We start from the raw sequence: 25633 nt of genomic DNA on the forward strand, positions 1-25633 counted from the left end.
CACTAACCCAGCAAACCAGGATTGGTCCCTGCAGCAATTATTTTCGTTTCCCACACCTCCTCTTCCCCGTCTCGTATTACCTGAGCTCCTCTCAGGGCACCAACTCGCTATTCCTTTTACACTCTGGGCTCGCTGCAGGCAGCAGGACGTCCCTACCTCCAGCTTCAAGGTCAGTTTAACTATGTATGTATTGGTTTTGTAGCCTCAAAACATAGCATTTCAAGTACAAGGGTTATTAAATACGGATTCAAAGTGCCACAGGATGTGGTGTTAATTTGGCTATAATTTATTGACTTGTATAACCACTTGGTGCAGGGAAATATTTGTCAGCCCCCCACTGTACAGCTGCTTCAAGTTATGGAGTCAGAGGGTTTGTTAAGGCTGGAAAGGACCTCTAAGATCATCCAGTCCATCTGTTAATGCTGACTCTTAAGTAACAATTTTAGTAAGGGAAAAATAGGATGCGTTATAAGTTCAGAGTAAACTTCTCCAATTACATGAGTTTTTTGTGATTTTGATTGTAGCTCTCTGCACTGCGAAGATGAGAGGTTTATACTGCAAAATAGCATCAGATGGGCTCAGAAGGGTGAGCAATACCTGCAGCTTGGCTGGGCTTTGGCAGGACAACTTGGGCTGCTGGGTCTCACCAGGTGGGATCTGACCAGCCAGATCTTCCACTGACAGAAATCAAAAATCATGTTGTTTCCAAGGGGTCATTGTCTGATCTATGAAGAGTTGCAGGTTTTACCATGTCTTCTCTATTCATATGAATCTAGTCACAGATACACAGCTTGGAATTTTTTTTTCTTAATTAATATGTTTTTATAACCATTCACTGACCTCTGGCATTGCAAGAAGAAAGAAACTGAAATGTAGTTGATTTTTTTGGTAGAGGTATTCCATGCTGTGATTAAGGCACAGTTAGAAGTATGTCTGCACTTGGAGCATTGTTTCTGCACTTTTGGAGGCTGTATCTGAAACCCACATGAGTCAGAAAGGTTTGAGTGAAACTACAAAAAAAATCATCAATATTGCTTTATGAGATCTGATGTTTTAATTTGCATCTTGTTCTCTGAACCTGTAAGGTGACACAGCAAGCCAAGAGCAATGTAAACTGATTTCTGGGCATCTAAAAATGGTCTGTCACGTGTGTAGTGACTCATGACATTTATTGCAGATGTTTCTAAGGTGCCAGAACCTTTCATGGACGGGCGAAGAAAACTTTCCAATGGCACCTGTAGGCTTTAGCTTGAGCTAAGGATGGCTTAGAGGAATTACTTCTCAAATATAAAAGGCCAGCCTCCTTCTCCCTCCAGCACATGGAAGTCCAGCTCCCTGCAATGATACCTTTGGCTAAACAGCTTAGTGGTTTAAGACATGTATTTGCATCATCTGTGGCGCTGAGCCTGTGTGAACTTTAGCTATGACTGCCATTCCTCCAAAATGTCACTCAGAATCACATGGTGTGGCAATTAATACCACTCTAGACATGGCTCAAATATTTCATCTAGTTCTATTTCTAGAAATGTCACTGTAACCCTCTGTACCTTCCTCCCTTCTGTGTTAAAATCACATGTGATGCCAAGTGTGAAATTTGGGGTAATCAATACCTGTGCTCAACTACATCCAGAGAAAAAGACAGCTTCCTCGTTAAAAGAAGTTCAAGAAAATCAAGAATTAATGGCAAAAGCTTTTTTTTTCTCAAATATTAAAAGTAGTTGTGAAGTTGGCAAGTTCATGGGGTTTGAGCTGGGATTGCCCCTCTACCTTAAGGGGTGCCTGCAATCCTTTGGGCTGTTCATCAGCCAGCACCAGATTTGCAGTAATGACTTCTTTTAAACCTTGCTGATGGCTTTTCTCTCCACTTCTAGTGCAAGGTGGCTGATGCACATATTAAAGTACAGTTTTAAACCAAAAATACACTCCTGGCAGGGTATCGGTGTCCTGAAGGCTGGTTACAGGTCGCTGAACACGTCTTGGGTCTTGGGGCAGAGCAGGGAGATAAAGGCTGTGACCTCTGTGACCTTTTGGACACATTTTGCTGATTCAGTGGCCATAACTCACCAGGCATACGGGAATATTTCCTTGGAAAAGCCAATGCTGATTTGACTGTGAATTTGTTGACCCTTCATTGTGCTGATGAGGTGAGAATGAGGAATGTGGAATGCGAAAACCTTGGTTTTGCATGCACTGAATGCCACATGCTGCAGTAGCTGTTTCTTTGAGTCAGTGTTTTGTACAGAATTAACCAAAACTGTGCCCTATAGGAGGGAACCTGGTGCATGGAGGACACACAGCAACTGTTCATGGGACAATTGCTCTGTATTTCTCCTCTCCTGTACAGCAGTATTTTTGCTTTCTCTAAGTGATATCACAAGTACAAATGACCTTGGAAGTGAAAGTTTAAAGGACTTTCTGCCAGTGACAAAATCCAGTCCCAGAGGTACTGAGCTGTGCTTCATGTCCTGGTCTTGGGCCAGAGGCATCTGTAATCCTGGGAGGGCACAAAAGGCATTCAAATGAGTAATTATGCGGCAAGTATTCAAAGCATGAGCAGACTGAGATAACAAGGGGAAAACATGCAAGGCAAGTCGTCCAAACACTTTAATAAATAAAAATAAAGATATTACGCTCAAATACCTGGAGCCTTCAGAACGCCTTGCAGTGTACTTGAATAATAAGAAAAAAACCCCAAAACCATCCATACATTTACCTGTAGAAAATATGCCTGATGCTGTATATGAGCCAAGACATCTGACCTTCCACCAGTGAAAGGGTGCTCAGCTGTGAGCACTGTGGAGGCTGTGCTACCTGCAAAGGAGAGGGACGCAGACAGTGCAGGTGCTGAGTGACAGCAAAGCAGCTCAGCCCTGACCTGCACTGAAACAGCTCAGTTTAGATCACATCTCTGAATGTGCCAAAACCCCTATTCATTAAATTATTAGTAACTCTTAATGGGCCTATCAATTACATTTTGGAAAAATGGTCTTATTACTACAGATTATTATATACTACTATATATTATATCATTTAATGTATTATTAAATATTATATCTATTATCTGAGTGACACATGATTGAGGTCTTGCTATGAATCCTAAGAATCCTGTTAAAATCTATTAAGAATTAAAATCATTAAAGCTTATACCGCAAAAAAGGTGTTGTGTCTAATCCCATAGAAATTAGACCTCATTTGGACAAACTGAGAACTAAAAATCAGTGCACGATTAGTTCACAGAACTAAAAATTAGTGCATGTTTAAATGCAGCTAATTCTGTCTAAAACAAACTCCAAATTCTCATGAAGCTTGTGGTGGACAGAAAGAACTTGAAATTTCTGGAAGGTTGATGCAATTAATGCGCCACTTAGCACAGATAAAAGTTAAGTAGAAAACTATCAATGATAATTGGGAGCCCTTTAAGAATGTTTTATTGGTACCTTCAGAACCCCACAGCAGAGGAGAAAACTTCTTGGCTTATGGGGAAGCATTCCAGTTTAAAGAGAAAATGAAAGTACTAATAAAAAAAAAATAAAAATTGATGGGACTGATGCAGGCTTAAATTAACCAGGTTCTTGCTGTTGCAGACAACTCCCATCACAGAATCTTACTTGGAAGTGTATTTATGTCCTGAATGGAAATAATTCCCTACTGAGTGATGACTTTCCCGAACTCAGGGGACTCTGACACCCCAAGTGACCATGACCTGTGGTCCCCAGGGCTGGTGTGGTCTCCAAATGCTTGAGCTGTTTAATGGAGACATGCTCTGCTGCTCCCACGCTGGGTCTTGGTACGCTACTGGTTTGAAAGGACAGTTCTGGTTTTGTGAGGATGTTGAGGATAAAACACAGTGGAAAGAGTTCAGGGCAGAGCCAAAGCGCGATTAGTAAATATGAAACTTCATTAAAAAAAACCTGACGTAGAGACATGAATTATTAAGTAGCTGCATGTGGCACAAAAAATGCATAGAAATTTCTGCAACAAATTGTTAAAAGTAATAACAAAGGCCAGAGATTCAAGCTGAACAGACATATAGGACAGAAATAAGAATTTTATTTATTTTTTACCTGGGGTTGATTAATCCTCAGAACTCCTATATCTCCTCCAGACCATGCTCTCTCTAGATTGCTTTGAACACAAAACAGATGCTTTCCTAAGGCAGGTGTTCTCCTTCCAGCGCACCTGGTCAGATCAGGAAAGCACTAGATTCCTTTCCAAGGGTTAAAACTGATACCTCAAAAAATTATTCTGATCTTGAGACAATATTCTTTCCCCTTTCCAGCTGCACCATGGCAGCACTACAGATACCCATGAGAAAATGAGTTTTCTATCATGGACACACGGGAAGACACTCAGCAAAAAGAAAAATATGCACTTTCATTTCTTAGGCTGTGCAGTGGTTAAATTTCCCTGGTGAAAGTGAAATCCTTGCAGTGGAGGCTTAAAGATGGTCTGTGGTGAAACCTGAATTACAGCAGGGTATTTCTGGTAAAGTGCTCCTAGAAAAAACATACTCCTTTAATCAGAGGTACTGATGGTGCAAACCCATTGTAAGGGCAAGTTGACAATTTCTGTGGGGGAAAAACCAGCTGATTCTGTTAATGATTTGAGGTCAGATTTGAAAAAGAGCTTTGATGAGGATTTTCTCTTACTTTGAAACCATTTCATTCAGACTTTCTTAAAATGAAACTTCTAAAATGCTTGTTTTGAAGCAATGCATTACTCAGAAATCATGATATTTTGTGAAGAGAAAAAAAATTGAAAAAAACCCCAATGCTTTCCTATCAAGTAAAGTTTCGTATTAATTTTGTACTCCAATTATGTAGAAACTGTTTGCTGAACTTAACTACCTGTGCAAGGCACAACAATTTGTGCTGCAGGACTATATACATTTATATCAGGACTAGAGCCCACCCTTGTGGCAAGAGGTGTTTATTGAATTAGGAGTCACATCACTTTGGTAAAAAGGATTACAGTAACCTTTCCACAGCACTCGAGATGATGTTTTTCTTCTCATTAGGAATTCTAACTTTCCTGGATCCTTTGCATTTGACAGTCATAAGTGATGGCAATGCCATGCTCCAGTCAGTAGATTCTACCTTCAGTTGCAGGAAGGGACATGTAGTTAGGCACTACTTTTTTACAAAAGAGGGGAAAAAAGCTTGTCTTACTCTGATTTATTTCTTTTAGGTAGACAACCTGCACGGTCTGTGGCATCTCCAGTGTTGGAGGCTTTTAAGAGCTGTCAGAGAACTCTTTGTCAGGTAAAGTAGAACCTGCCCCAGGGTAAGGGAAACCTTTCGTGTGATCCAGCAATGCCAGACTGTCCTAGGGAACAAGGCATGCAGCCACAGTGCAAGATAACTTTACCAACAAGAAAAATACTTGTGATAAAGGACATTATTTAAACGGACACTAAAGCTGAGAGGGTTTGCTTTAGGGATTAAAGCCCAGCAAGGCACACCCAGTCAAAGACAGGCATAAACCAGAGTGAGGAGGGGGTTCTCTTATTCATTCAGCAGCAGCAATGTCCCTTAAAGTGACACAGGATTCAGAAGCTCCAAAAAAACCCAAGCTGGTGGAGATGCTGATGAGTGCCTGGGGTCGTTAAAGTCATAATATCATCATCTGCAATGGGATTTTAATATGGCTTCCAGTTTTCAGGACAGGAATTTGACTGGCAGCCAATTCCTTGTTATAAAGATGCATCAGTGAAACAGGGCTGTAAATACACAGGGCTGCTGTGAAAATACACGTGATGTTTCTCAGACACTTGGATATAACAACAATAGTTCTGTGCAGATTAGTCACAAGGAAATATTTCCAGAGTGTAAGACAGGGATGCTGTACTGTGAAAAGGCACAAGAACCACCTGCTAAACACACAGAAAAGAAATAATCAGAAAATCTCCATCAGAACCCCCTTATTTGACTTTTATTTACAGTCAGACATTCTCCCGCTACATTTTGGGAGGGAGAAATCCTGTTGCAGTCATGACAGCCTGTCCTGCAGCTCAACCAAAATGAATTAATAGGTTTAGGGAAATTCTTTCAGTGAAAAAATACTAAATACTAAAATATCTGTCAATTTCACTCAGCACCTTTCTCTGGAAGTAAAGTTAAATTGACTGTATATTGTGTTTCAAAGGCATGAAGGAGAGAGAATGAAAAAATTCAGATATAACATTGCTTAAAAACTATAGAGGACAAGAAACAAATTACTCCAGACTTAGAATACATCCATGTTTCTCATCTTACATATGTGACTGATGGAGAAGGATGTATTGCTTTGCAATAGAAAAACCAGCAAGAAGAGAAGATTTTTTTACCAAATGAGAAGATAAAGATGCAACATTTGTCTTTAGATATGAGTGGGAAAGATGAAGAAGTAAAGGGTTTGGGTATAACTAACCCAGATCTACATGAAAATTATTGGGAATTAGAACTCTTATTTTACTGGAAATAAAACCAAATGCTTTGAAGTGTTTATTATTACCTCCAAAACTACACTGAAGAGATTGCATAAAGAATCATATTTTAAAAAACTTTTGGAAAAACAACTGAAACAGCATATTCTGGGGGAAAGGTTGTGTTTACTTGTAAATCTTCCATGCCCATTTCCCAAAGATGATTTACCAGAGTCCAGTTTTAAGAATAAGCTTCTGTCAATTATACAAATTGTAATTGTAAATTTAGATTCGTAGAATCATGGAATTTGTACCCCTTATTTAGAATGGAGTTACATCTTCCTAAGGAACTCACAATCGCCAGCACAAGTAGTTAAATTCTGATTCTTGGAGGAAAAAATATGCACAGAACATGCCACTTTCTTTGCTAGACTTAGAGACCTCCTGTACTCCAGACATAATCCCAGTAGAATTAAATAGGGAAAATACACCTGTGAATATCAGTAATTTTTATGAACACTCTGGATAAGTGCAAACCAATAATAAAAACAAATTTCTCCTCTTGCAGGACTGTGGTGTGAGGTGAGGGTTCACTTGTTGAGGGCATTGTGCAGGGTCTGGTGAGCTGACTTGGGGCTGCCTTCTCTTGCAGAGAGGAATGGCTGGCACCTTCTGCCGTCTGCTGGCCGGCCGTGCCTCCACTGCGCTGTTTGCAGCCGCGGGCACAGGGGTGCTGACCACGGGCTACCTCCTAAACCAGCAGAATGTGAAGGCTGCTGTGCAGGAGAAGAGGAAGCTCTATCCTCCAAGGTGAGGACGGGGGAACAGGCAGGGAGCTGGGCACAGTGCCTTGGCCATGGGTGTGGGAGAAACACCTTGCCCTTGGGAAGAAGGGGATGCCTGTGGAAGTGGCATGATCATTGTGTGGTCTGTCCAGGAGCTGAAAAACAGCATCCTGTATGAATATCTCCAGTTTCAGATAGCACCAGCAATGACCTTCAAGACCAGCCTAACATTTTTATTTTCCCTGGCTTAGTACACCATGCAGCTTTTGTGCAAATACAATGCCATTAAACCAAACCCTGGTATTGCAGAAGAGCTGCCCAGTGGCCAGTCAGATGGGCCCACTGGTGTCAGTGAGAACAACTGGGCTCCAAACTACAGAGCACTTCAGCTAAACTGAATTCCCTTCCTGCTTGAACTAATCAATGCTGGAGTTCTTTTATTCCTGAATAACGGTGTTTTAGCAGAGCTTCAATGGAGCTTAGTACGCTTTCAGAGCTCATTGAGATTCATTTTCCTGATGGCAGAAGGCAGTTTGTGGGGCAGTTCCAGCAACCAGAATCTTCCTTCCTTCCTAAAATTCAATGCAACATATAAAAAAAGAATAGTTTTAATGTACTCCGAGTGTCGTGTTCCCTGTAATAAAGCAGCCAGAGTCACTGTTAAGAGGGAACAGGTTAATGTCTCCAGGCTCTTTCACCCCCAGCGCGGACTATCCTGACCTGCGCAAGCACAACAACTGTATGGCCGAGTGCCTCACCCCCGGCATCTACTCCCGGCTTCGGGACAAGATGACCCCCAATGGGTACACCTTGGACCAGTGCATCCAAACTGGGGTGGACAACCCTGGCCATCCTTTTATTAAGACGGTGGGAATGGTGGCAGGGGATGAGGAGTCCTACGAGGTAAGAGGTTTCCACAACACTGTCATGTTTGGCTCAGTTTTCGTGGTGTCCTTTCCCATTAGACGAAGACAGATTTCCAGTAGGGTACGTGTTCCAAAGACAAATTATATCCCAGAGGGTACATAAGGGGCAGGGCATGTGCATAAAGATGGTGTTTTCCCTACTTTTCCACATTAGGAAAAGCGTGAACATAAGGTATTGCTACAGGTACACTCTCTGCTGCAACTGATACTAACAAAATATACCTACTTGGTACCTGCTACCTGCCTCCAGCAACTGCCCTCCTTCGTACAACTAAAGTTAGTTCATGGCAAAGCTATCCAATTCTAGGACACAAAAATGAATGTAATGTGGAAATCACACTGTGGAACAGCAGAGGCACAAGTGAAACAGAAACATCATCTGTGAAGTGCCAGGCATCGTTTCATTAAGCCACAGCTTTTGGATCATGAGGAAAAATGAAGACAAACAGCGTTAGGGTGGACAGTTTATTTAACTCTGCAATGACAAGAGGAAAACAGAAGAAAATGCTTTCTTTTTTTGACCACTGTGTTCTGCTTCCGTCAGTCTACTGTGATGGCACTTGTTATTACACAGTCTCTTAACAGAGCTGCCCAAGCACTGGGCAGCTGAGGGTGGATTGGGACACCCGCCATTCTGGACTGTCCCCTCCTGGGGTTTGGTTTACCTGTCCAGGTAAACTGCCACTGCTTCTTATCTGAAAGTGAAGTGGTGGTTGGTGCTGGCACACCCGAGCCAAATGATTCTGACCAGAACTGGTATCCCATGGCAGGGAAAACACAGGGTATTCCTGCATGACCCAAAACCAAGAGGCAAGTGGGTGGGTAGGTGTGTGTTCTGGCTGGTAATACACCCCAAAACCCAATCTGGTTGTCACCACATCCAGTCTCTGTCTGTGGTAACTACAGGCAGAGACTGCTCTGTCTGGAGCTGGTGCATTTCTATGGTGCAGACTCTTTCTAGATTCTCTTGAATCCTTAGGTGTTTGCTGAGATTTTTGACCCTGTCATTAAATCGAGACATAATGGCTATGATCCACGGACAATGAAGCATCACACTGACCTGGATGCATCCAAGGTAGGGTTGAAATAAAACAGTGAGACAATAAAAGATCTGAGCTGCTTATTACAGTGATGGTATTGTATGCAACAGTACCTTTCTTACTCCTGATCCAACTCTGAAGACACCAGCTTTATGTTTAAGGAAAGTGGGATACCACTCAGCCCTGTCAGCTGCATCTCTTGTCCATAGCAGGGACTCAGTCCCAGCTGAAAAATAAGCATTTGGGCACTGTGGGTCTGCTCATGAGCTTACAGATCACAGAATTGTCATGGAATGGTTTGGGTTGGAAGGCACCCTACAGCTCATCCCATTCTCCCGCCTGCCATGGGCAGGGACACCTTCCACTATCCCAGTTTGCTCCAAGTCCCGTCCAACCTGGCCTTGGATAGTTCCAGGGATGGGGAAGCCACAGCTTCTCTATATTCCTCCCATGATACCTATCCTTGCTTCCACTCTCCGTAGGCTTCCTTTTTGTGTCTGAGCTAGACCAGGAGGTCTTTGCTCATCCACACAGGCCTCCTGGTGTTTTTTCCTGACTTCCTCTTTGTTGGAATGCATCACTTCTGAGGTTGGAGGAGTTGATCCCTGCATATTACCTAGCTTCCTTGGGCCCCTCTTCGCTCCAGGGATTTTTTCCATGGTGCTCTAACAAACAGATCCCTGTAGAGGCCAAAATCTGCTCTCCTGAAGTTCAGAGTAGTGAGCTTGAACTTCAGCTGATCATTGTTGCAAAGGGTGACACCCCCTCCTCAGCTCCCCGGTCTTCCTTCCCAAGGAGCCTGTATCCTTTCATTCCAACACTCCAGTCACAGGAGCCATCCCACCACATCCCCTTGATGCCACTAAGATCACAGCCTTGCAGGCATGAGCATACCTCTGAGTCCTCCTGTTTACTTCCTATGCCACAGTGTGTTTGCACAGAGACATTTAAGCTGGGCCTCCAATGAACTCTATTTACTGGCTGACTTGGATGCAATTCCTTGGGCTGGAAATCTTTGGATAATCATCTGTGTTAGGGCTGGAATGAAAGGAGTTTAATCCAATATGCCCACATACATGTGGGCAAACCTGAACTGGATCTTATCATTTCCTTTATAGTTCAATTACAGCCTTATTTTAGGCTTCCCTCTTCCAGACGACCTCCCCCACCTAGTTTCCTGCTTTTGCCCATATCCTTATTTCCAAAAGCCACCCAGATTCCCTCATATTTTGGGACCACAAAGGATGAGCTGGTTACTCCAACATGGTCATCCAGCCAAAGAACCACATTGCTCCTAAAAACAGCTCCTGGTGCCTGAAACTCTTGAAGGGCTCCTGGTGCCTCGAGTGCTTGTGACCTGGAGGAGAGGCCACCATGCCTGGGCAGGAAGATGCCGCTCTTTTTGTGGGATGGGGTTTGGATTGCTTTAACAGTGGACTACAAGATGTATGTGTGTGTGTGTGTGTGTGAACTAACAGAGCATCCTCCCCCTCAGATCACCCATGGGCAGTTCGACGAGCGCTATGTGCTCTCCTCGCGGGTGCGGACTGGGCGCAGCATCCGTGGGCTCAGCCTCCCTCCCGCCTGCACCCGGGCGGAGCGCAGGGAGGTGGAGAACGTCGTGGTCACTGCACTGTCTGGGCTCCGGGGGGACCTCTCAGGCAAGTACTACAGCCTGACCAGCATGACTGAGCGGGAGCAGCAGCAGCTCATCGACGTAAGTACAGTCCCAGTGCCAACACCGCCTTCACTCCATCTTCATCCTCCTCCGGGGTACTTGCTGTCCTGCATGGCCAAGGAAGGTAATCACAGCGTTAACCCTACAGTTAATGGCCTGCCAATATCTTCAGTGGAATAGCAAATCATCCAGGGTCTGTATTTTTGTGAAGCATGTCGCTGTGTAAGTCTGAAATGTGGGCTTATACCCCAGAGAGCAAGATCTGTGTCAAACCAAACACACGTGGCTGCTGCCACCTCTCTGGACAAATAACAAGGTGAATTCAGACTTTCCTGGCCATTTCCTTGAGCAAAGATTGATATTTTCTATATTAATAACCATTCTAACTAAAGGTACTACACTGGAATACATGGTATCTGTATTTTAGACTGTCGTGGTGGGGGGCTTTGGCTGAGATTTCTTTATGCCAAAACTATACTAATTCTAATTTCCCAAAATTTGGCTGTAATTTCATTAAGCTAAACTACACTAATTCTTGTTTCCCTAAAATGGCTGTAGCCTACCGCACAGATGACCTTTTCCCAGTCCTGTTATTGTGTTTAAGAATTTGAAGGATCAGGCCCATAACGAGAATTTTCATTGTCACACAGATTGAAACACAAGGATTTTCACCATGGATTTTGTCACAGCATGTGACATGTCAAACAAAGCTTGAAAGTGCATTTTAAATATCCAAAGGAATGGCTGTACCTTCTTAGCTATATTTGTGGCACATTAATCCTAACATCAACCAAAAGGGAGCTGATGAAGTAGCATAACTATTTATAACCTCAAAATATGTGTCATAGTCTGGATTAACCAGCAGTTAAGAATTTAGGTAAGGTCAGTAACTTTTTTAATTGAATGTCCTTGGTAATATGTTTATTGACAAGATGTTGATAAGCTATTGCAGGTTTTATTTCCTTGCCTTGCTCAGGAGGACAGGCTGAGAAAGCAGAAGTTGAAAAGTGGAATAGGCTTCACAGATTCAGCATTTTACCTTGCTTTGTTTAGCTTTATGCTCACAAAAATTTATAGAAGTCAGGGCATTGAATGTTATAAGCTCATATTTGTCCCTTAACTCACACCATTCCTTACCTCCTCCAGTACTTTAGGACCTTGAACCCTGGATCAAGGTGCCAGGCTTTCATAAGCACAATTTGATCAAAGTAAGATCAAGTTGATCTCAGTGATACCAAATCAGTGCTACATGACTGGCTCCCAGCCCAGAAAGCTGAGTATTTTGCAGATCTGGCCATATGCACATACGGGAAACTAATAGCTCTTTTCTTGCAAAAAGGGGAATTTTTCTTTCAAGAAAAAGCATTGAGTGGAGCCAGCTGAGGAAGGAAAATTTGTGTCCCTGTGATGAGCAGAGAGATCTCTATACCTTTGCTTTCTGCATGGTTGGAGTTCTGGCTGCACCATGTCCACCACAGGGTATTCAAAGGTGAAACCTGAAATTCTCCATTAAGGCAAAAAGATGTAAAGCATATAGATGTGTCTACCATGTCATACGTATTTTGGATAGCTTGCCTCACTATTCTTAGTTAAACCTGAGATTTAAAAAAAAAACAACAAACCAAAACCAATACCCCCAGCAAACCCCCTCCCCCCCCCCCAACATTTGATATGGCAGTATTCAAGGAATTAAGAACCAATAATTTTTCAGGACACACATGAAAATCAAATACTTCTTTGGTCTGGGGAAAAAAACCCCCAAGAATCCAACTATTACTTTAAAAAAATTGAAACAATTTGGAATGTGGCAAGTAGGTGGCACAGCAAGTGCTAGATTTATTAAATCAGAAATAGCATCTCTGTTAAGGAACAGAATGAGTCTCTGATTCCAAAAGGTCGAGATTAACACTGGTTTAATTCCTATCTTGACTTCATGCTCAGAATAAATATCTTTATGCCAGAGAAGCATCTTTTCAGAAGTAGCACTTTTTGTGAGGGTTTTTTTCTGTCCTTAAGAACTCGTTACCTTCTCTTACTTACCATAAGGTGTGTATGTGTGCAGAGAACCCCTCTGGATCTGGCAGACAGGTCCCTCCAGAGTACCCTCTGGTGTGTCCACGTGGTGTTAGGTTCCACCTTCCAACCCTCCCTACCTTTGAAAAACACTTCTGGCAAAACATGGTCACTGTACCCATGTTGGTGAGAATCTGCAAGGCTCAAGAAAATCCCCTGGGTAAAGTGCTTTCAGCTGCAGGCAAAGGAACCAGGTTCACAAGCTGTACTCTCTGATTTGCCTGTGCTTCAACTGCCTTCACATAAAATGTATTGGACAGTGTTGCACTGCTCCCTCGAATAAACCTGAATTTTGTTTTATTTTCTCTCCCTCTCTCTCTTTCTCTCCCTTTGGCCCCATTTTGGCACCCAGGATCATTTTCTCTTTGACAAGCCAGTGTCCCCCTTGCTAACATGTGCTGGGATGGCACGTGACTGGCCAGATGCCAGAGGAATCTGGTATGTTGTGTGACGTGCAGGAGCTTGTGTGTGCTTTAAAGATCATGTTACAAACTTTCTTGCTTGTCCTAACCTTGCAGCCACTCTGACCCCATACTCACTGCGTTTCCAGTTGGTTTTTAAGAAAAAAAGAATTTTAATTCCCAGGACTGAAAGTAACTCTTTCTTTCCAAATAATCTGGACAAAAAGGAGATAGGGGAGTTGAATTTCCTGTTTTGTTCTAGGTCTGTTTCTACTGTCACAACACATTTGATGCATTTTGTGCCCAAATGCCGTATTTTCTGTGGAGATAAAGGGATAACAGCTCTGAGATGAGTGCACACACCCACTAGGAGAGGATGGGGGAGGCTGTGCAGTGCACAGCATCTGCATCCATCCTGCTGTACTTCTAGGCATTACCAGATGCTTTAATGCTGAAAAATGAGGCAGAAAGGATTCTGAGGAATCACCTAGCTGTGAAACCTGATCAGCCATGAAACCCAACGACCTGCTGGAAAACTGTGAGGATTTTTTTATTTCAACAATCTTCCTATTAGATTCAACAAGATGCAGGTTCCCTGGTCCCCATCCAAATCTGAGGAAAGGAAAAGACTAAAGCTTGAGGCACATAATTCACTGCCTCTACAAACAAATAGGAGAAGGACCGGTAATTTAATTTCTATTCAGGGATCTCCTGAATTAAGTAGACCTGGTTTTGTCTTCTTTGACATGTGAAATATCATGCGGACTGGAAAAAAAAATATTAGTGTGATTGGAAAGTATTTCTGTAAGTAACATTTTGAAAACCTGCCTTCTTTTGCAAGAAATTGTTCTCAAAAAGAATAAAGATTCTGGAAATCATTTTGCTTTTAATGATTGTGATCCTGTCCTTGTTATGGGCTGTAGGACTATTCTCACCAACATCACCAGCAGCAATGGTATGTTTGTTAAAGCAGTGAGGCGACTGGTTTAATTAAAGGGTGAGGTGAGCCAGGCCAAGCTCAGACTGTAAAACCTTTCCCTGAGCATTTGTACGTGACTGAGGATGAGGTGACTGTACCCCGAGTGACCCAGTGTCAGGGCACAGGATGTTTACACCTCCTCAGTGTTGCACTGGCAAACTCCAAGCGCAAAAAGGAAAAGGAGACACAGCAAAAGACCAGCTGAATGTCAGGCTCTCAGTGAGCTTGAACTTCCACTTTCATGTGTCTCAAGCCTGGTGATATTTCACTGTTGGCACAAATGAGTCTGATCCCATCAATCACCTTCTACATGCTGTAGAAGGGCTGTAGTAGGAGACAGGGAAACTGGAGAAGAAGCCAGGAAAAGTGACCTTGGGTGTGACACAGCACTTAACAAAGCTGGCTATTACAGTCCAAGGCAAGAGAGGGTTTTCAGTTGTTTCTACCTTGACTGACAAACCAGCACTATCTGGGAGCAGCATCTGCGATCCCTGGACATGGCACTTGACTGATGCAGCCATCCAGTGCTGCCAATTGACACAGGGAGCACTGGGATTTGATTTAGGGGAGAACACAATTCAGTAAGGACATATTGCTTGGCCCCTAGCAGCATGTAGGTCTTTGGTTTTTTCCAAGAACAATAAACCCCATCCCTTGTGACAGAGGATGCAGGGCTTGGCTTCTCCCTTGGCTGCAACACCCCAGCTGTGCTCATGCTAGAGGACAACACATTTTCTCTCACTCAGCACTGCAGCAGCATGATGTGATCAGGAAATTGCTTCAGCTGTGCCCAAGAGACCTGTGTGTTGCCACTGGCATGAGAGATCTGACAGTCAAATCTGCTCAAATCCCTCACCATATAGAACAAAGACATTTCTCCACACTTAACATCTCTGCTGCACTGAAAGACTATGATAAAACCAAGACTATTCAGAGCTTTTTTTAAGGGCTTGTCTTTTAAAAGACATTCTTTTTTCCCCCTCTCTCAACCAGGCATAACAATGAGAAGACATTTCTCATCTGGATTAATGAAGAGGACCACACCAGGGTGATCTCCATGGAGAAGGGTGGCAACATGAAGCGGGTGTTTGAGAGGTTCTGCCGTGGTTTAAAAGAGGTAGTATCTCAGTGATTTTATTATTCCTATTTAATTATTGCTGTCAGCACTGCTCCCTGTGGTTCACACTGAGCTGACATCTCAGGAAGCAGCAAAATGGAGTAACACCAGTCCACACAGCAGTTAAAGGAGGAAACGGGCAAATTGGTAACTGAGTTGTAGGGAAAACCAAATAAATATCCCCTTTTTTTTTACCATTTTGGGACTGTGGACTGTGGAAATTCATAAATCAAGCATTTTACTTGGATTGCTTGATTTGCCTGAATGAAGAATTTATTTGGCCCAGCCTCCTGGTTCTCATTTCTGATGCTGGGAGATGAGTGGAGGCTGCTGAGGTTGTGCACAGGACTCAAGGCACGACCACTTTTGAGGAGATATGGGTTTGTGATTAAAATACTAAAAACCAATAGCCAGGAATCCTGGATTTTATTCTGGTCTATCTATTCACAGTGACAAAAAAGGTTTCATGAGATGGTGGTTTAAAACAGTTTTGTCCAGACAGTCCAGTTACGACTCAAGCCCTGTGTACTGCTCTGGGACAGAAAATGTTGATTTAACAGAGAAAGTGGACTTTACTGTGTCCCACGGGCAATATCATGACACCCTTGAATGGTTTGGGTTGGAAGGGACTTTAATGACTAACTAGTTCCAAGCCCCTGTGTACCTGTTTACTTTGGCTGAACGCCAGGTGTCCACCGAGACTGCGCAGACTTCCCCCCCAAAAATGGGAGATGAAAGAAAAAAAAAAACGTGAAAAACGGGGCTTACCAAGAAAGAAAGTTTATATTTACATGGAGAAAAAAAGGAAGAGACTAATAATGCTACAAACACACAGGCAAAGGAAACTAACAGTAAAAATTCTACCTCCCCCACTGAGCGGTGTTTTGGAGAGACGTAGCTGCCTAAAGGGCCATCTCGGAAGAAGAAGGGCCGAGCAAACTCTTCCTTCCCTTTTATAGCCAGGCTAACATAACATGGTATGGAATATCCTGTTCCTCCCGGGAAAGGGAAGTGTTATTTAACTACACAAACCCACTACACCCTGCCATGGACTAATACAGTTGTATACCCCTTCTTTATCACTTCACAGCTCTCAGCCAAAAAAAGCAAGGCTAAATAGGGACAGCAGGAACTACAGAGTCTTCATTGTGGAAGCAGAGGATGCTCGGAGCATCCATGGGGAAGTCTGAGTATGGAGTGGGCTTTGGGGCACAGAAAAACAAAGTCACCTGACAGGTGCTCCTGTGCCATCAGGGAGGTGACTGAGCCCTGACCGGTTCCCAGGGCACACCTGTAGGGCTGAGCAGTGCACAGGAGGTGGCACAGGTGACACAGTTTGCCGAGGTTGCTCCCAGCTCTGACTCCACCACTGTGCTCAGCCCATGTCAGCAGAGCAGCACCTATGGACCTGGCCAGGTGTAGCGGGTTGACCCTGTCCAGATGTCAGGTACCCACTAAAGCCACTGTCTCACTCTCCCTTCTGCAACTAGACAAAGGAGAGAGAAAAAGAAACAGCTAAGGATTCATGAGTTGAGATAAAAGCTGGGAGAGGTCAGTTACTGATTACTTTCATGGGCAAAACAGACTCAAAGTGGGGATATTATTTAAATTTATTACTCTCAGAATAAGAGCCAAAGAGTGAGAAATAAAACAGTCTTAAAAGCACCTTCCCCCCACCCCTCCTTCCTTTGGTTTTCTCCCTCCTCCCCCTCAGCAGTGCAGGGGGACTGGAATGGGGGTTATGGTCAGTTGTTGTTTCTGCTGCTGCTCAGGGAGAGGAGTCCTTCCCCTGCTCCTGTGGGGTCCCTTCCATGGGAGACAGTCCTTGATGGACCTCTCCAGCGTGAGTCCATCCCTCAGGCAACAGTTCTTCCCAAACTGCTGTCCCATGGGTCACTCCTCCATGGGTGCAGTCCTTCATGAATGAGCTGCTCCACCGTGGGTCCCCCACAGCAGCCACAAGTCCTACCCAGGAAAAATCTGCTCCAGTATGGGCTTTCCTCTCCACTGGCTGCAGGTCTCCAATAGGACTCTGCTCCATCTTGGGCCTCCCACAGGGTCACAGCCTCCTTCATGCATCCACCTGCTCCAGCATGGGCTCCTCCATGGGCTGCAGGTGGGTCTCTGCACCCCAATGGTCCTCCATGGGCTGCAGGGGCACAGCTGCTCCACCATGGGCTGCACCACGGGCTGCAGGGTCCTGGAGCACCTCCTGCCCCTCCTTCTGCACTGACCTTGGTGTCTACATTGTTATTCCCATGTTCTCACTTAGCTCTTCCCTGGCTGGAATTTTTTCTCTGCAACAATCTTCTGTTCTTTTGTTATGTTAAATATGTTATCACAGTAGCATTACTATTACTCCTGATTGGCTCGGCCTTAGCCAGTGGCAGGAAGTCCATCCTGGAGCCGGCTGGCATTGGCTCCATGGGACCGGGGAAGCTTCTAGCAGCTTCTGACAGCTGCCACCTCCATAGCGCCCCCCCACTACCAAAACCCAGCCACAGAAACCCACTATAGCAGGCAAAGTAGTCAGGCAGCTTTGGGAACTATCACTAGAACAGGTGTCTGGGGTAGGAAATCAGGCCTAGTTTCTCACCATCTGTTCTGTTGTGCTCACACAATATAGAAATTATTTTAGAAGGCCATTTAGTCTGTATCCTTCTGCAGAACAGAAGTATTCAGCTATATTTGCAGAAGTCTTGTGAGCATGAGCTGGTTTATGCATCCAGTTCTCCTCAGGAGAAGAGAACTGAACTGAAATTGTATTTGGATTGCACAAGCAAACCTGAGAAGAGCAGATGGGTGAAAAAAGTACCAGCCTACTCAAAGGTCAATAGACCCTTGTGATCTTCCTGCAGATAATTATTTCACTCTCCTGTCTAATCTGGTCAGAGACTTACTAATGAAAAGCATTATGTACAAGCTGTGTCTCCTTATAAAGGAGGTGTGGCTGTTAATACTGGACATTTAGAGGCCAGGTGTCCTGCCCCAGGAGTCAGGGCATCATCTTGAAAATTACACAAAACTCAGGTTCAGCTCCTTGTTTGCTTCATAGTGATTGAGTCCTTTGGGACTGTGTGTTGCAAACTAGTCCAAAATTACCAAGTTAGAAACAAATGGCAAAAGCCACAATTCTTAGGTACACGTGGCTTCATGAGCTAAGGCTTCACAAAAACACCAGGATAGGGAGCTTTGTGATGAAGTGGCAAAGAGTCTGCAAGCTGGTGGTCATGAGAAAATGACAGAGATATCCAGAGGCACCTGGTGAGTACAAACATTTTTGTCACACCTAAACCAGACTGGACCCAGATGTGAATTCCTGCCACTCCACTGGTGTTAGTGAAGTTCATCAACACAAACACATGGCAAGAAGAATCTCAGCTACCAGCAGACATCTTGAAATGAGACATTTGCATGTTGCCCTTTTTGCTTTCTTTCTGTCTTGCTACCATAGGTGGAGAGATTAATTAAGGAACGTGGCTGGGAGTTTATGTGGAATGAGCGTCTCGGGTATGTCCTGACCTGTCCTTCCAACCTGGGCACTGGTCTGAGAGCTGGAGTCCATGTGAAGCTGCCCAGGCTGAGCAAGGTACGTGAGTCCTTTAAAAAGCTGGTGACATAATTCAGCTCTTCTGATTTATAAAGGAACAGATGAAAAATGACAGCTCATGGTGACTGCAAGTTAGCAGGATGCATGTAATGCATGTTTAATTGAGCACGCTTTAATTCTGCAAATTATTGTCTTTGTTATGGAAATTAATGTGCTCAGCAGGAAGCTCCCAGGATGGGCAGTAATCCAAGGATGAGAAAATCTCCACCGCTGCCTGCCCCTCTGGCAATGCTGTTAATCCATTGATCAAAGCATGGCAAGGACATGGTACGACACACACACTGACAGGCAATAAACTCAAACCTGTTTCTTGTGACAGGACCCCAGGTTTCCCAAAATCCTGGAGAACCTGCGCCTGCAGAAGCGCGGCACTGGTGGAGTAGACACAGCAGCCGTGGCTGATGTGTATGATATCTCTAACCTGGACCGCCTCGGCCGCTCAGAGGTAACCTGTCTTTGTTTTGTGGGTTTTTTTCCTGATTTTTCCCCTTGCCTCCACCGGCAGTTTTTACTCCTGATGAATCTGGTCCAGTGGAAATGCTTATTGAAAGAAAAAATTATTAATGTGCATGAAGGGCTTGACAAATACTCCTGTTATGGCAATGAAAAAAATCAACCCTGACCAAGTTGCACAAATGTGATTTGCACCATGCGCTGAGGACCTCTGTGAGAGTATGCAGGTGCTGGAAAGGAATAGGGATGGAGTCCTAATCCACCCAGGGAATCAGGCACTAAAGCAAGGCTTGGATTAGGGTGTTGTGTTCCTTTCACTATTGTCACGCACTTCCTCCATAGTTACACAGCAGGACAAGGCTTTCACTCCACAATAACTGAGGAGCTGGTGCCTTCTTAACATGTGTGGCTCCAAGCAAAGGACAGAAGAAAGCTAGGTTTAAATGACAGCTAAGTTTAAATCAGGGCAAAGAGTTAATTGCCACCCGTGAGCTGGCACCCTGTTGGGCTGCAGACCATGATGAGATGGGTTTGTCTCAGACATTTGCTTCTAAGCCATTTCAGTCAGAAGGAGCATTTGTTGTGCCAGAGCATGGAAATGACCCTGCAGCCTGGTGCTGCTGCTGCCCTCCTGGGAGGCTCGGGTCCCACACCTCATTCCAGATTCGTGTTCAAGTGTTCTATAAAGCAGAACAGCTCCCAAGAGCAAAGCTAATGAGGATAGGGCAGAAAGAGCCGTGTCAAAGAGCTGCAGCCTCCTCCCACCAGCTCTGAGCCAAACCCTCCCTGAGAGGCTGTGGCAGCTGGGATGCAGTTTGGTCCTGGTGTTGCAGCCCAACCCAACCTGATTCTCGGTGGGTTTTCATAGCAGAAATATAACCCAGGGATAAAGCACCCAGTCACAACTAGACTCAGCCCAGTCCACAGCCAGCCAGGTGATTTCCCGTCCTCACTTGCCACTGGGACAGAGCCAAGGCAGGTATCCTGTGCTTTCTTATTCAGAGGTGCCCTTGAATGTCTCCACAACCACAAGGAGAAGTTTGGAGATTTTAAATTTTGAAGTTTGATGTAGCCATCTGTGTTCCTTTGGATCTAGAACAAAACAAATGACAGTGAACAAAATAAATAAGAGTGAAATACAATTCAGCTGTACTATTTGCAAAAACAGTCTGTGACAAAGACATCTATTAATACCTGAAACATCATCATTTGTGCTTTATATTAAAATGACATCAGTAACACAAAAGGATTACACAGCATGATTAATTGAGTCCTACTGACTGACAGCCTAAGCCTACAAATTCTTGCTTATCTGAAGATTTCCACTGAAGTCAGTGATGCCTCCTACAGCAAGGATCCAAAGGATTAAGCCAACAGATAAGACACAATCCCTACCTTGAAGAATCTGAAATCTAAATAAGACAAGACATACTCAAAGGGATAGAAATGTTTTATTATAAGATATATTTTTTTTAGTACATAATAAAATAAATTCCATTATGTGGTAAACGCTTTTGCAGAATTGGATTATGTTCCCAAAGCTGCCAGATAAAATTGTTTGTATTTTTGCTGTATTTCAGTTACTGGTCAATGCAAACTTAATAGGAAATTTGTTTTCTCCTCGAGGCTGCAAATTCAGACCTCTGATTTCCCCAAACAGCTGGTCTGTAAAAGACAATAAAATAAAGTGTTAAGTCACTGAAATGCTTTATAAGTAAAAATCCCTTGAAAATCAGCAACTGTCACAATAAAGAGACAATGGGATTTAGTCTTTGCACTCGTTTTTAACAAGCCAGTCATTAAAGGTTGCTAATGAACCATTTCATGAAGATTAAGACATAGCAGTGCTATAGTTTGCTGGCTCACAATGCCACAGGGCCTGTAGTCCTCACATGTCACAGCCTGTGCAGAAAGTCTGCTGGGGACAAGCTCCTGGTATTCTTCAGCAATTCTGAAACAGGTTACAAAGGCACCACTCTCCCTACCCCTCCCCTCCCCCCCACACATAGAATTACAAATTTTGGTGCTGCTCCTGCCTGGAGCTGACCCCACTCCTGCCAGTGTAAATCAGGAGCTAAAAACAAGGAGTGCTAGATGATGCAGAGCCAACCTGAGTTCACGATGAGTGCTATGCTCCAGAGATGTGGGTGCTGAGCCTGGCAGAATGGGGAGGACATTCATCCCACCAGGGCGAGGGTCATCTCCAGGGGAAGGACATCTGTGGGAAGGATATCTGTGAAGGACATCCATTGGGAAGGACCTGGCTCTGAGCTGATGAGCTTTCTCAGGCAGCCTAAAAGGCCATGGTAGTGCTGACATCCTCTCAGTTCCAGCCATGTAAGGACACCCAGCAGCACTCAGGGCCAGTGGGAACCAGAGCAATGAGCCTCTGCCTTCCTCTCCTTGCACCAACATCCCTCCTAATTCATTTCCATGTCTCTGTGCTCACGTGAATGTTCCTGCAAGCACAGGGTGTTCCGGGCCTGGAGCTGGAGAGACCCAGCAAGGGACTTCAGTGCTTCAGCAAGACCTGCCTGGTGATGCTGAGTACACACAGCATGGTTATGTTCTCATCCTCTTATATGGAGTGTGGGGAACAAGATGTGCCAGGCATCCCTCCCCAGCACACAGCTGGGGAGGACCTTCACAGAATCACCTCTGAAACAGGTCTCAGCTCGTGCCTAAACATTTTATATAAGGTACTTCCTTTATATAAGGACTTCCAGTGGGAGCAGTGTTTGGTGGAAATAACTTCAGGGACCTAATTGAAAATTTCTGTTTCTGGAGTTCCAAACTTGAGGCAAACAGGAGAAGGGAATTACTGTGGCTTTGCACGACCCATTCTCCCGTGCCAGATGGTGTGTGATCTCCATGCCATGACACTTCTCAGGGGTCACTTTACCTCACAGCTTTACCTGCTGTCGTTGCAGTACAAGCCAACTTCCTATTCGTCTATTAACAGATGAGCTCAAGCTTCTATTACTATTATTTTCTTCTTGTTTTTGTAGGTGGAGCTAGTCCAGATTGTCATTGACGGGGTCAATTACCTCGTTGACTGTGAGAAGAAACTGGAAAGAGGTCAAGACATCAAGGTGCCACCTCCGCTGCCTCAGTTTGTCAGGAAATGATGTTGCTGCTGATTGTAGCAACTGATGGTAAACTGGTGGCTGCCATTCTGATGGGAAGGCACCTCTGTATATGTCTGTATAAATATGTTGTGTAATAAAACACTACCTGATACCCAAGGTCTCCTCAATGCCTGGCTGTACTGGCAGAAACTGGTCTTTGTACAGCTTCACTGGGCTGCACCCATACAATCACCTCCCTATCCTCTCTTTGGGGCACTGCTTCCCTTTCTTTCTTGGTTGGTGATAAGAAAAGTACTACTCCAGTAGTACTACTCTAGTTCTACGCTGCACTTGCACTTATGGCCATATTTACGATAGCTCCTGTAAGCACCCTATTCATGCCCCGTGGCCTTGGGCTGCAGTCCAAGAACCAGGAGGCAAATCAGTTTGTTGATATCCTGCAACCCACATAACTCTGCCCAGCATGGACTATTCCAGGTAACGGGGACCTAGCTCAGCTGTCACTCCTCAACATGCTTGAGGATTTGCTGACACATCTCCATGCTCACCACGATTTCATGTGTGAAGCAGCTCCATGGAAAAGGAAAACCAGCAGATGCTGACAGTCCCTTTGATTGCTTCTTTTTTGCGTATTGAAATACACTCAGTGTTTCACAGCCACCACATTCAGAACAGCAGTTCACAGGAAGGTCTCTCAGTGAGTCATATCTGCAGAGTTGTGGCTGAATAGCTGGACCATAACTGGTTGCAAACTTTAAAAATCACAACTGGGAGCTAATTGAGAGCTGGATGGTGAATCAGCAGCTCTTGATAATTAGCAGCATGGTGAAAGCTGTTCAATGTAAAGCAGGCTGGAGCTTCCATGTGACTGCTGGTTCTTCCTCATCTATGCTGGGCACATTCCCTTACATTTTGCTAATGTACACTCACTTAAATCATCGATAAAGATATTAAACAGAACTGGGCCCAACACTGATCCCTGGAGGACACCACTAGTGACCAGCTGCCAACTGGATGCAGCCCCGTTCACCACCACTCTCTGGGCCCGGCCCTCCAGACAGTTCCTAACCCAGCACAGAGTGCCCCTGTCCAGGCCATGGGCTGCAGCTTTTCCAGGAGTGTGCTGTGGGAGACAGTGTCAAGGCTTTGCTAAGTGCAGGTAGACACATCCACAGCCTTCCCCTCATCCACCAGGTGGGTCACCTGATCTTAAAAGGAGATCAGTTTGGTCAGACAGGACCTGCCCGTCCTAAACCCATCCTGGCTGGGTCTGATCCCTTGTCCATCCTGTAGGTGCTGTGTGATTGCACTTAGGATGATCTGCTCCATAACCTTGCCAGGCACTGAGGTCAGGCTGACAGGCCTGTAGTTTCCCAGGTTCTCCTTGCAGCCCTTTTTGTGGATTGGTGTGACATTCACCAACTTCCAATCATCTGGGACCTCCCCAGTGAGCCAGGAGTGTTGGTAGATGATGGAGAGTGGCTTGGCAAGCTCTTCTGCCAGCTCCCTCATCACCCTAGGATGGATCCCAGGTGTGGCCACTGTCAAATTTAAGTGATTTTGTGGGGGAAATACTGCCTTATTTATTTGGCTGAAACATATTAAACACCCTTTTCCACTGCCTACAAACCCAGTTGGGGATCTTAAGGGCAGCTGATCCTGCTTAGACACAAACACATAAAATTCCAGGCTGAAAAAGAACAGACAACACATTTAGCATTTCAGCAGAGCAAGCTGCAGAACAACTGGGACCTCATGCTGTGGTTGACCTGTAACTATATCAGCAAACAAGATTAATTTTAAATTAAAAGTAATACTGATTTTTTCCCCCTGGTTTTGTTTCCTGAACAGTGGCTCTTAAACGGCGTTCATCAATTATTTTTACATGCAGTCAAAGCTAATTGTTCTTAAATCCGTGCTCGTTTTAAGTGGCAGCGATGCAGTTTAAAAGACACTTTGCGCACATCTCCCTCTAGTGGGCTCAAAACCACGGAAAAACGACAAAATACGGCCATTTACCCAGGGAGAGAAAAGTATTAAGGATTATTACTGAAGAATATATAATATCTTTTATATAATATATATAACATAAATATCCTTATAAGATCAACTCAAGACCACCAGGATATGTCATGGAGATCTAGTGAAATGCTAAAAATACAAGAAACAGAAGACTGACTTGAGGGGGAAAAAGAACGTCTTTTGGGTTTACAAACATTTATTTAAACTGCTGAGTAGCATCCTCCAACAACATAGTCCTGGACATGGGCTCTGTGAGCCTCCAGCGAGCAGTTTGCCTTCCCTCATCACACCTCCACAGGGGCAGCAGCTCCTGGGACCCCTTCCAGTCCTCAGGTAAGACCCCATCTGCAGAGCCGCCTCCAGCTCTGGGGTCCAACAGCAAAGGGTCATGGAGTTGCTGGAGCGAGTCCAGAGGAGGCCACGGAGATGGTCCCAAGGCTGGAGCCCCTCTGCTCTGGAGCCAGGCTGGGAGAACTGGGGGTGTTTACCTGGAGAAGAGAAGGCTCCAGGGAAACCTTAGAGCCCCCTCCAGTGCCTAATGGGGCCCCAGAAGACCTGGAGAGGGACTCCATCCCGTGATGGAGGGACAGGAAAAGGGGGACTGGCTTCCCATTGCCAGAGGGCAGGGTTAGATGGAATACTAGGAAGAAATCCTTCCCCGTGAGGGTGGTGAGGGGCTGGAATGGATTTCCCAGAGAAGCTGTGGCTGCCCCATCCCTGGATGTGTCCAAGGCCAGGATGGACGGGGTTTGGAGCAACCTGAGCTAGTGGAAGGTGCCCCTGCTATGGCAGGGGGTGGGATGGGATGAGCCGCTCGCAGCCCCCGCCCCCCTGACACGGCGCGTTCCCCTCGGTCCGGGCTCCCCATCTCCTTCTCCCCCCGATCCTGGTCCTGCTCCTTCATCTCTACCTCCATCTCGGTCCCGGGGGGCTCCCCCTTCTCTTTGGTCTCGGTCCCGGTCCCGCTGCCGGTCCCCCTTCTCCTCCTTCCCCATCACCATTCCCCATCTCCCCCTGATCCCAGGGGCTCCGCCTCCTCCCCACCACCAGTCCCCCT

At 44.9% G+C, this 25633-nt stretch overlaps 1 protein-coding gene and 1 long non-coding RNA gene across 3 annotated transcripts; one reads left to right on the forward strand and one right to left on the reverse strand.

The window, feature by feature from the left end:
• Positions 1–62: 62 nt before the first annotated feature.
• Positions 63–22705, forward strand: CKMT2 (creatine kinase, mitochondrial 2). The gene is made up of 11 exons (XM_064643071.1): positions 63–169; positions 5188–5261; positions 7056–7213; positions 7893–8091; positions 9094–9189; positions 10650–10871; positions 13258–13343; positions 15279–15402; positions 18857–18991; positions 19332–19457; positions 22474–22705. The coding sequence occupies exons 3-11, from the start codon at positions 7062–7064 to the stop codon at positions 22591–22593; spliced, it is 1260 nt and encodes a 419-aa protein (XP_064499141.1). The 5' UTR covers positions 63–169; positions 5188–5261; positions 7056–7061; the 3' UTR covers positions 22594–22705.
• LOC135407748 (uncharacterized) lies at positions 15279–25595 on the reverse strand. Of its 2 annotated transcripts, none has more exons than XR_010427005.1 (2): positions 25487–25595; positions 15279–20557 (listed from the first exon to the last, which is right to left on the reverse strand). It is a non-coding gene; the product is annotated as an uncharacterized LOC135407748 (long non-coding RNA). The 2 variants fall into 2 exon arrangements; XR_010427004.1 differs by lacking the exon at positions 25487–25595 and adding an exon at positions 24734–25480.
• Positions 25596–25633: the final 38 nt, after the last annotated feature.

Source organism: Pseudopipra pipra, chromosome Z (genome assembly GCF_036250125.1).
Source record: "Pseudopipra pipra isolate bDixPip1 chromosome Z, bDixPip1.hap1, whole genome shotgun sequence".
In the NCBI taxonomy this organism is placed as follows: Eukaryota; Metazoa; Chordata; class Aves; order Passeriformes; family Pipridae; genus Pseudopipra; species Pseudopipra pipra.

Excerpts from the sequence above, each read along its gene's own strand:
- CKMT2 (XM_064643071.1), top strand. The coding sequence starts at position 7,062 with ATGGCTGGCACCTTCTGCCGTCTGCTGGCCGGCCGTGCCTCCACTGCG. Across the intron at positions 9,190-10,649 it reads CTGACCTGGATGCATCCAAG|ATCACCCATGGGCAGTTCGA; the intron begins GTAGGGTTGAAA and ends CCTCCCCCTCAG. Across the intron at positions 15,403-18,856 it reads TCTGCCGTGGTTTAAAAGAG|GTGGAGAGATTAATTAAGGA; the intron begins GTAGTATCTCAG and ends TTGCTACCATAG.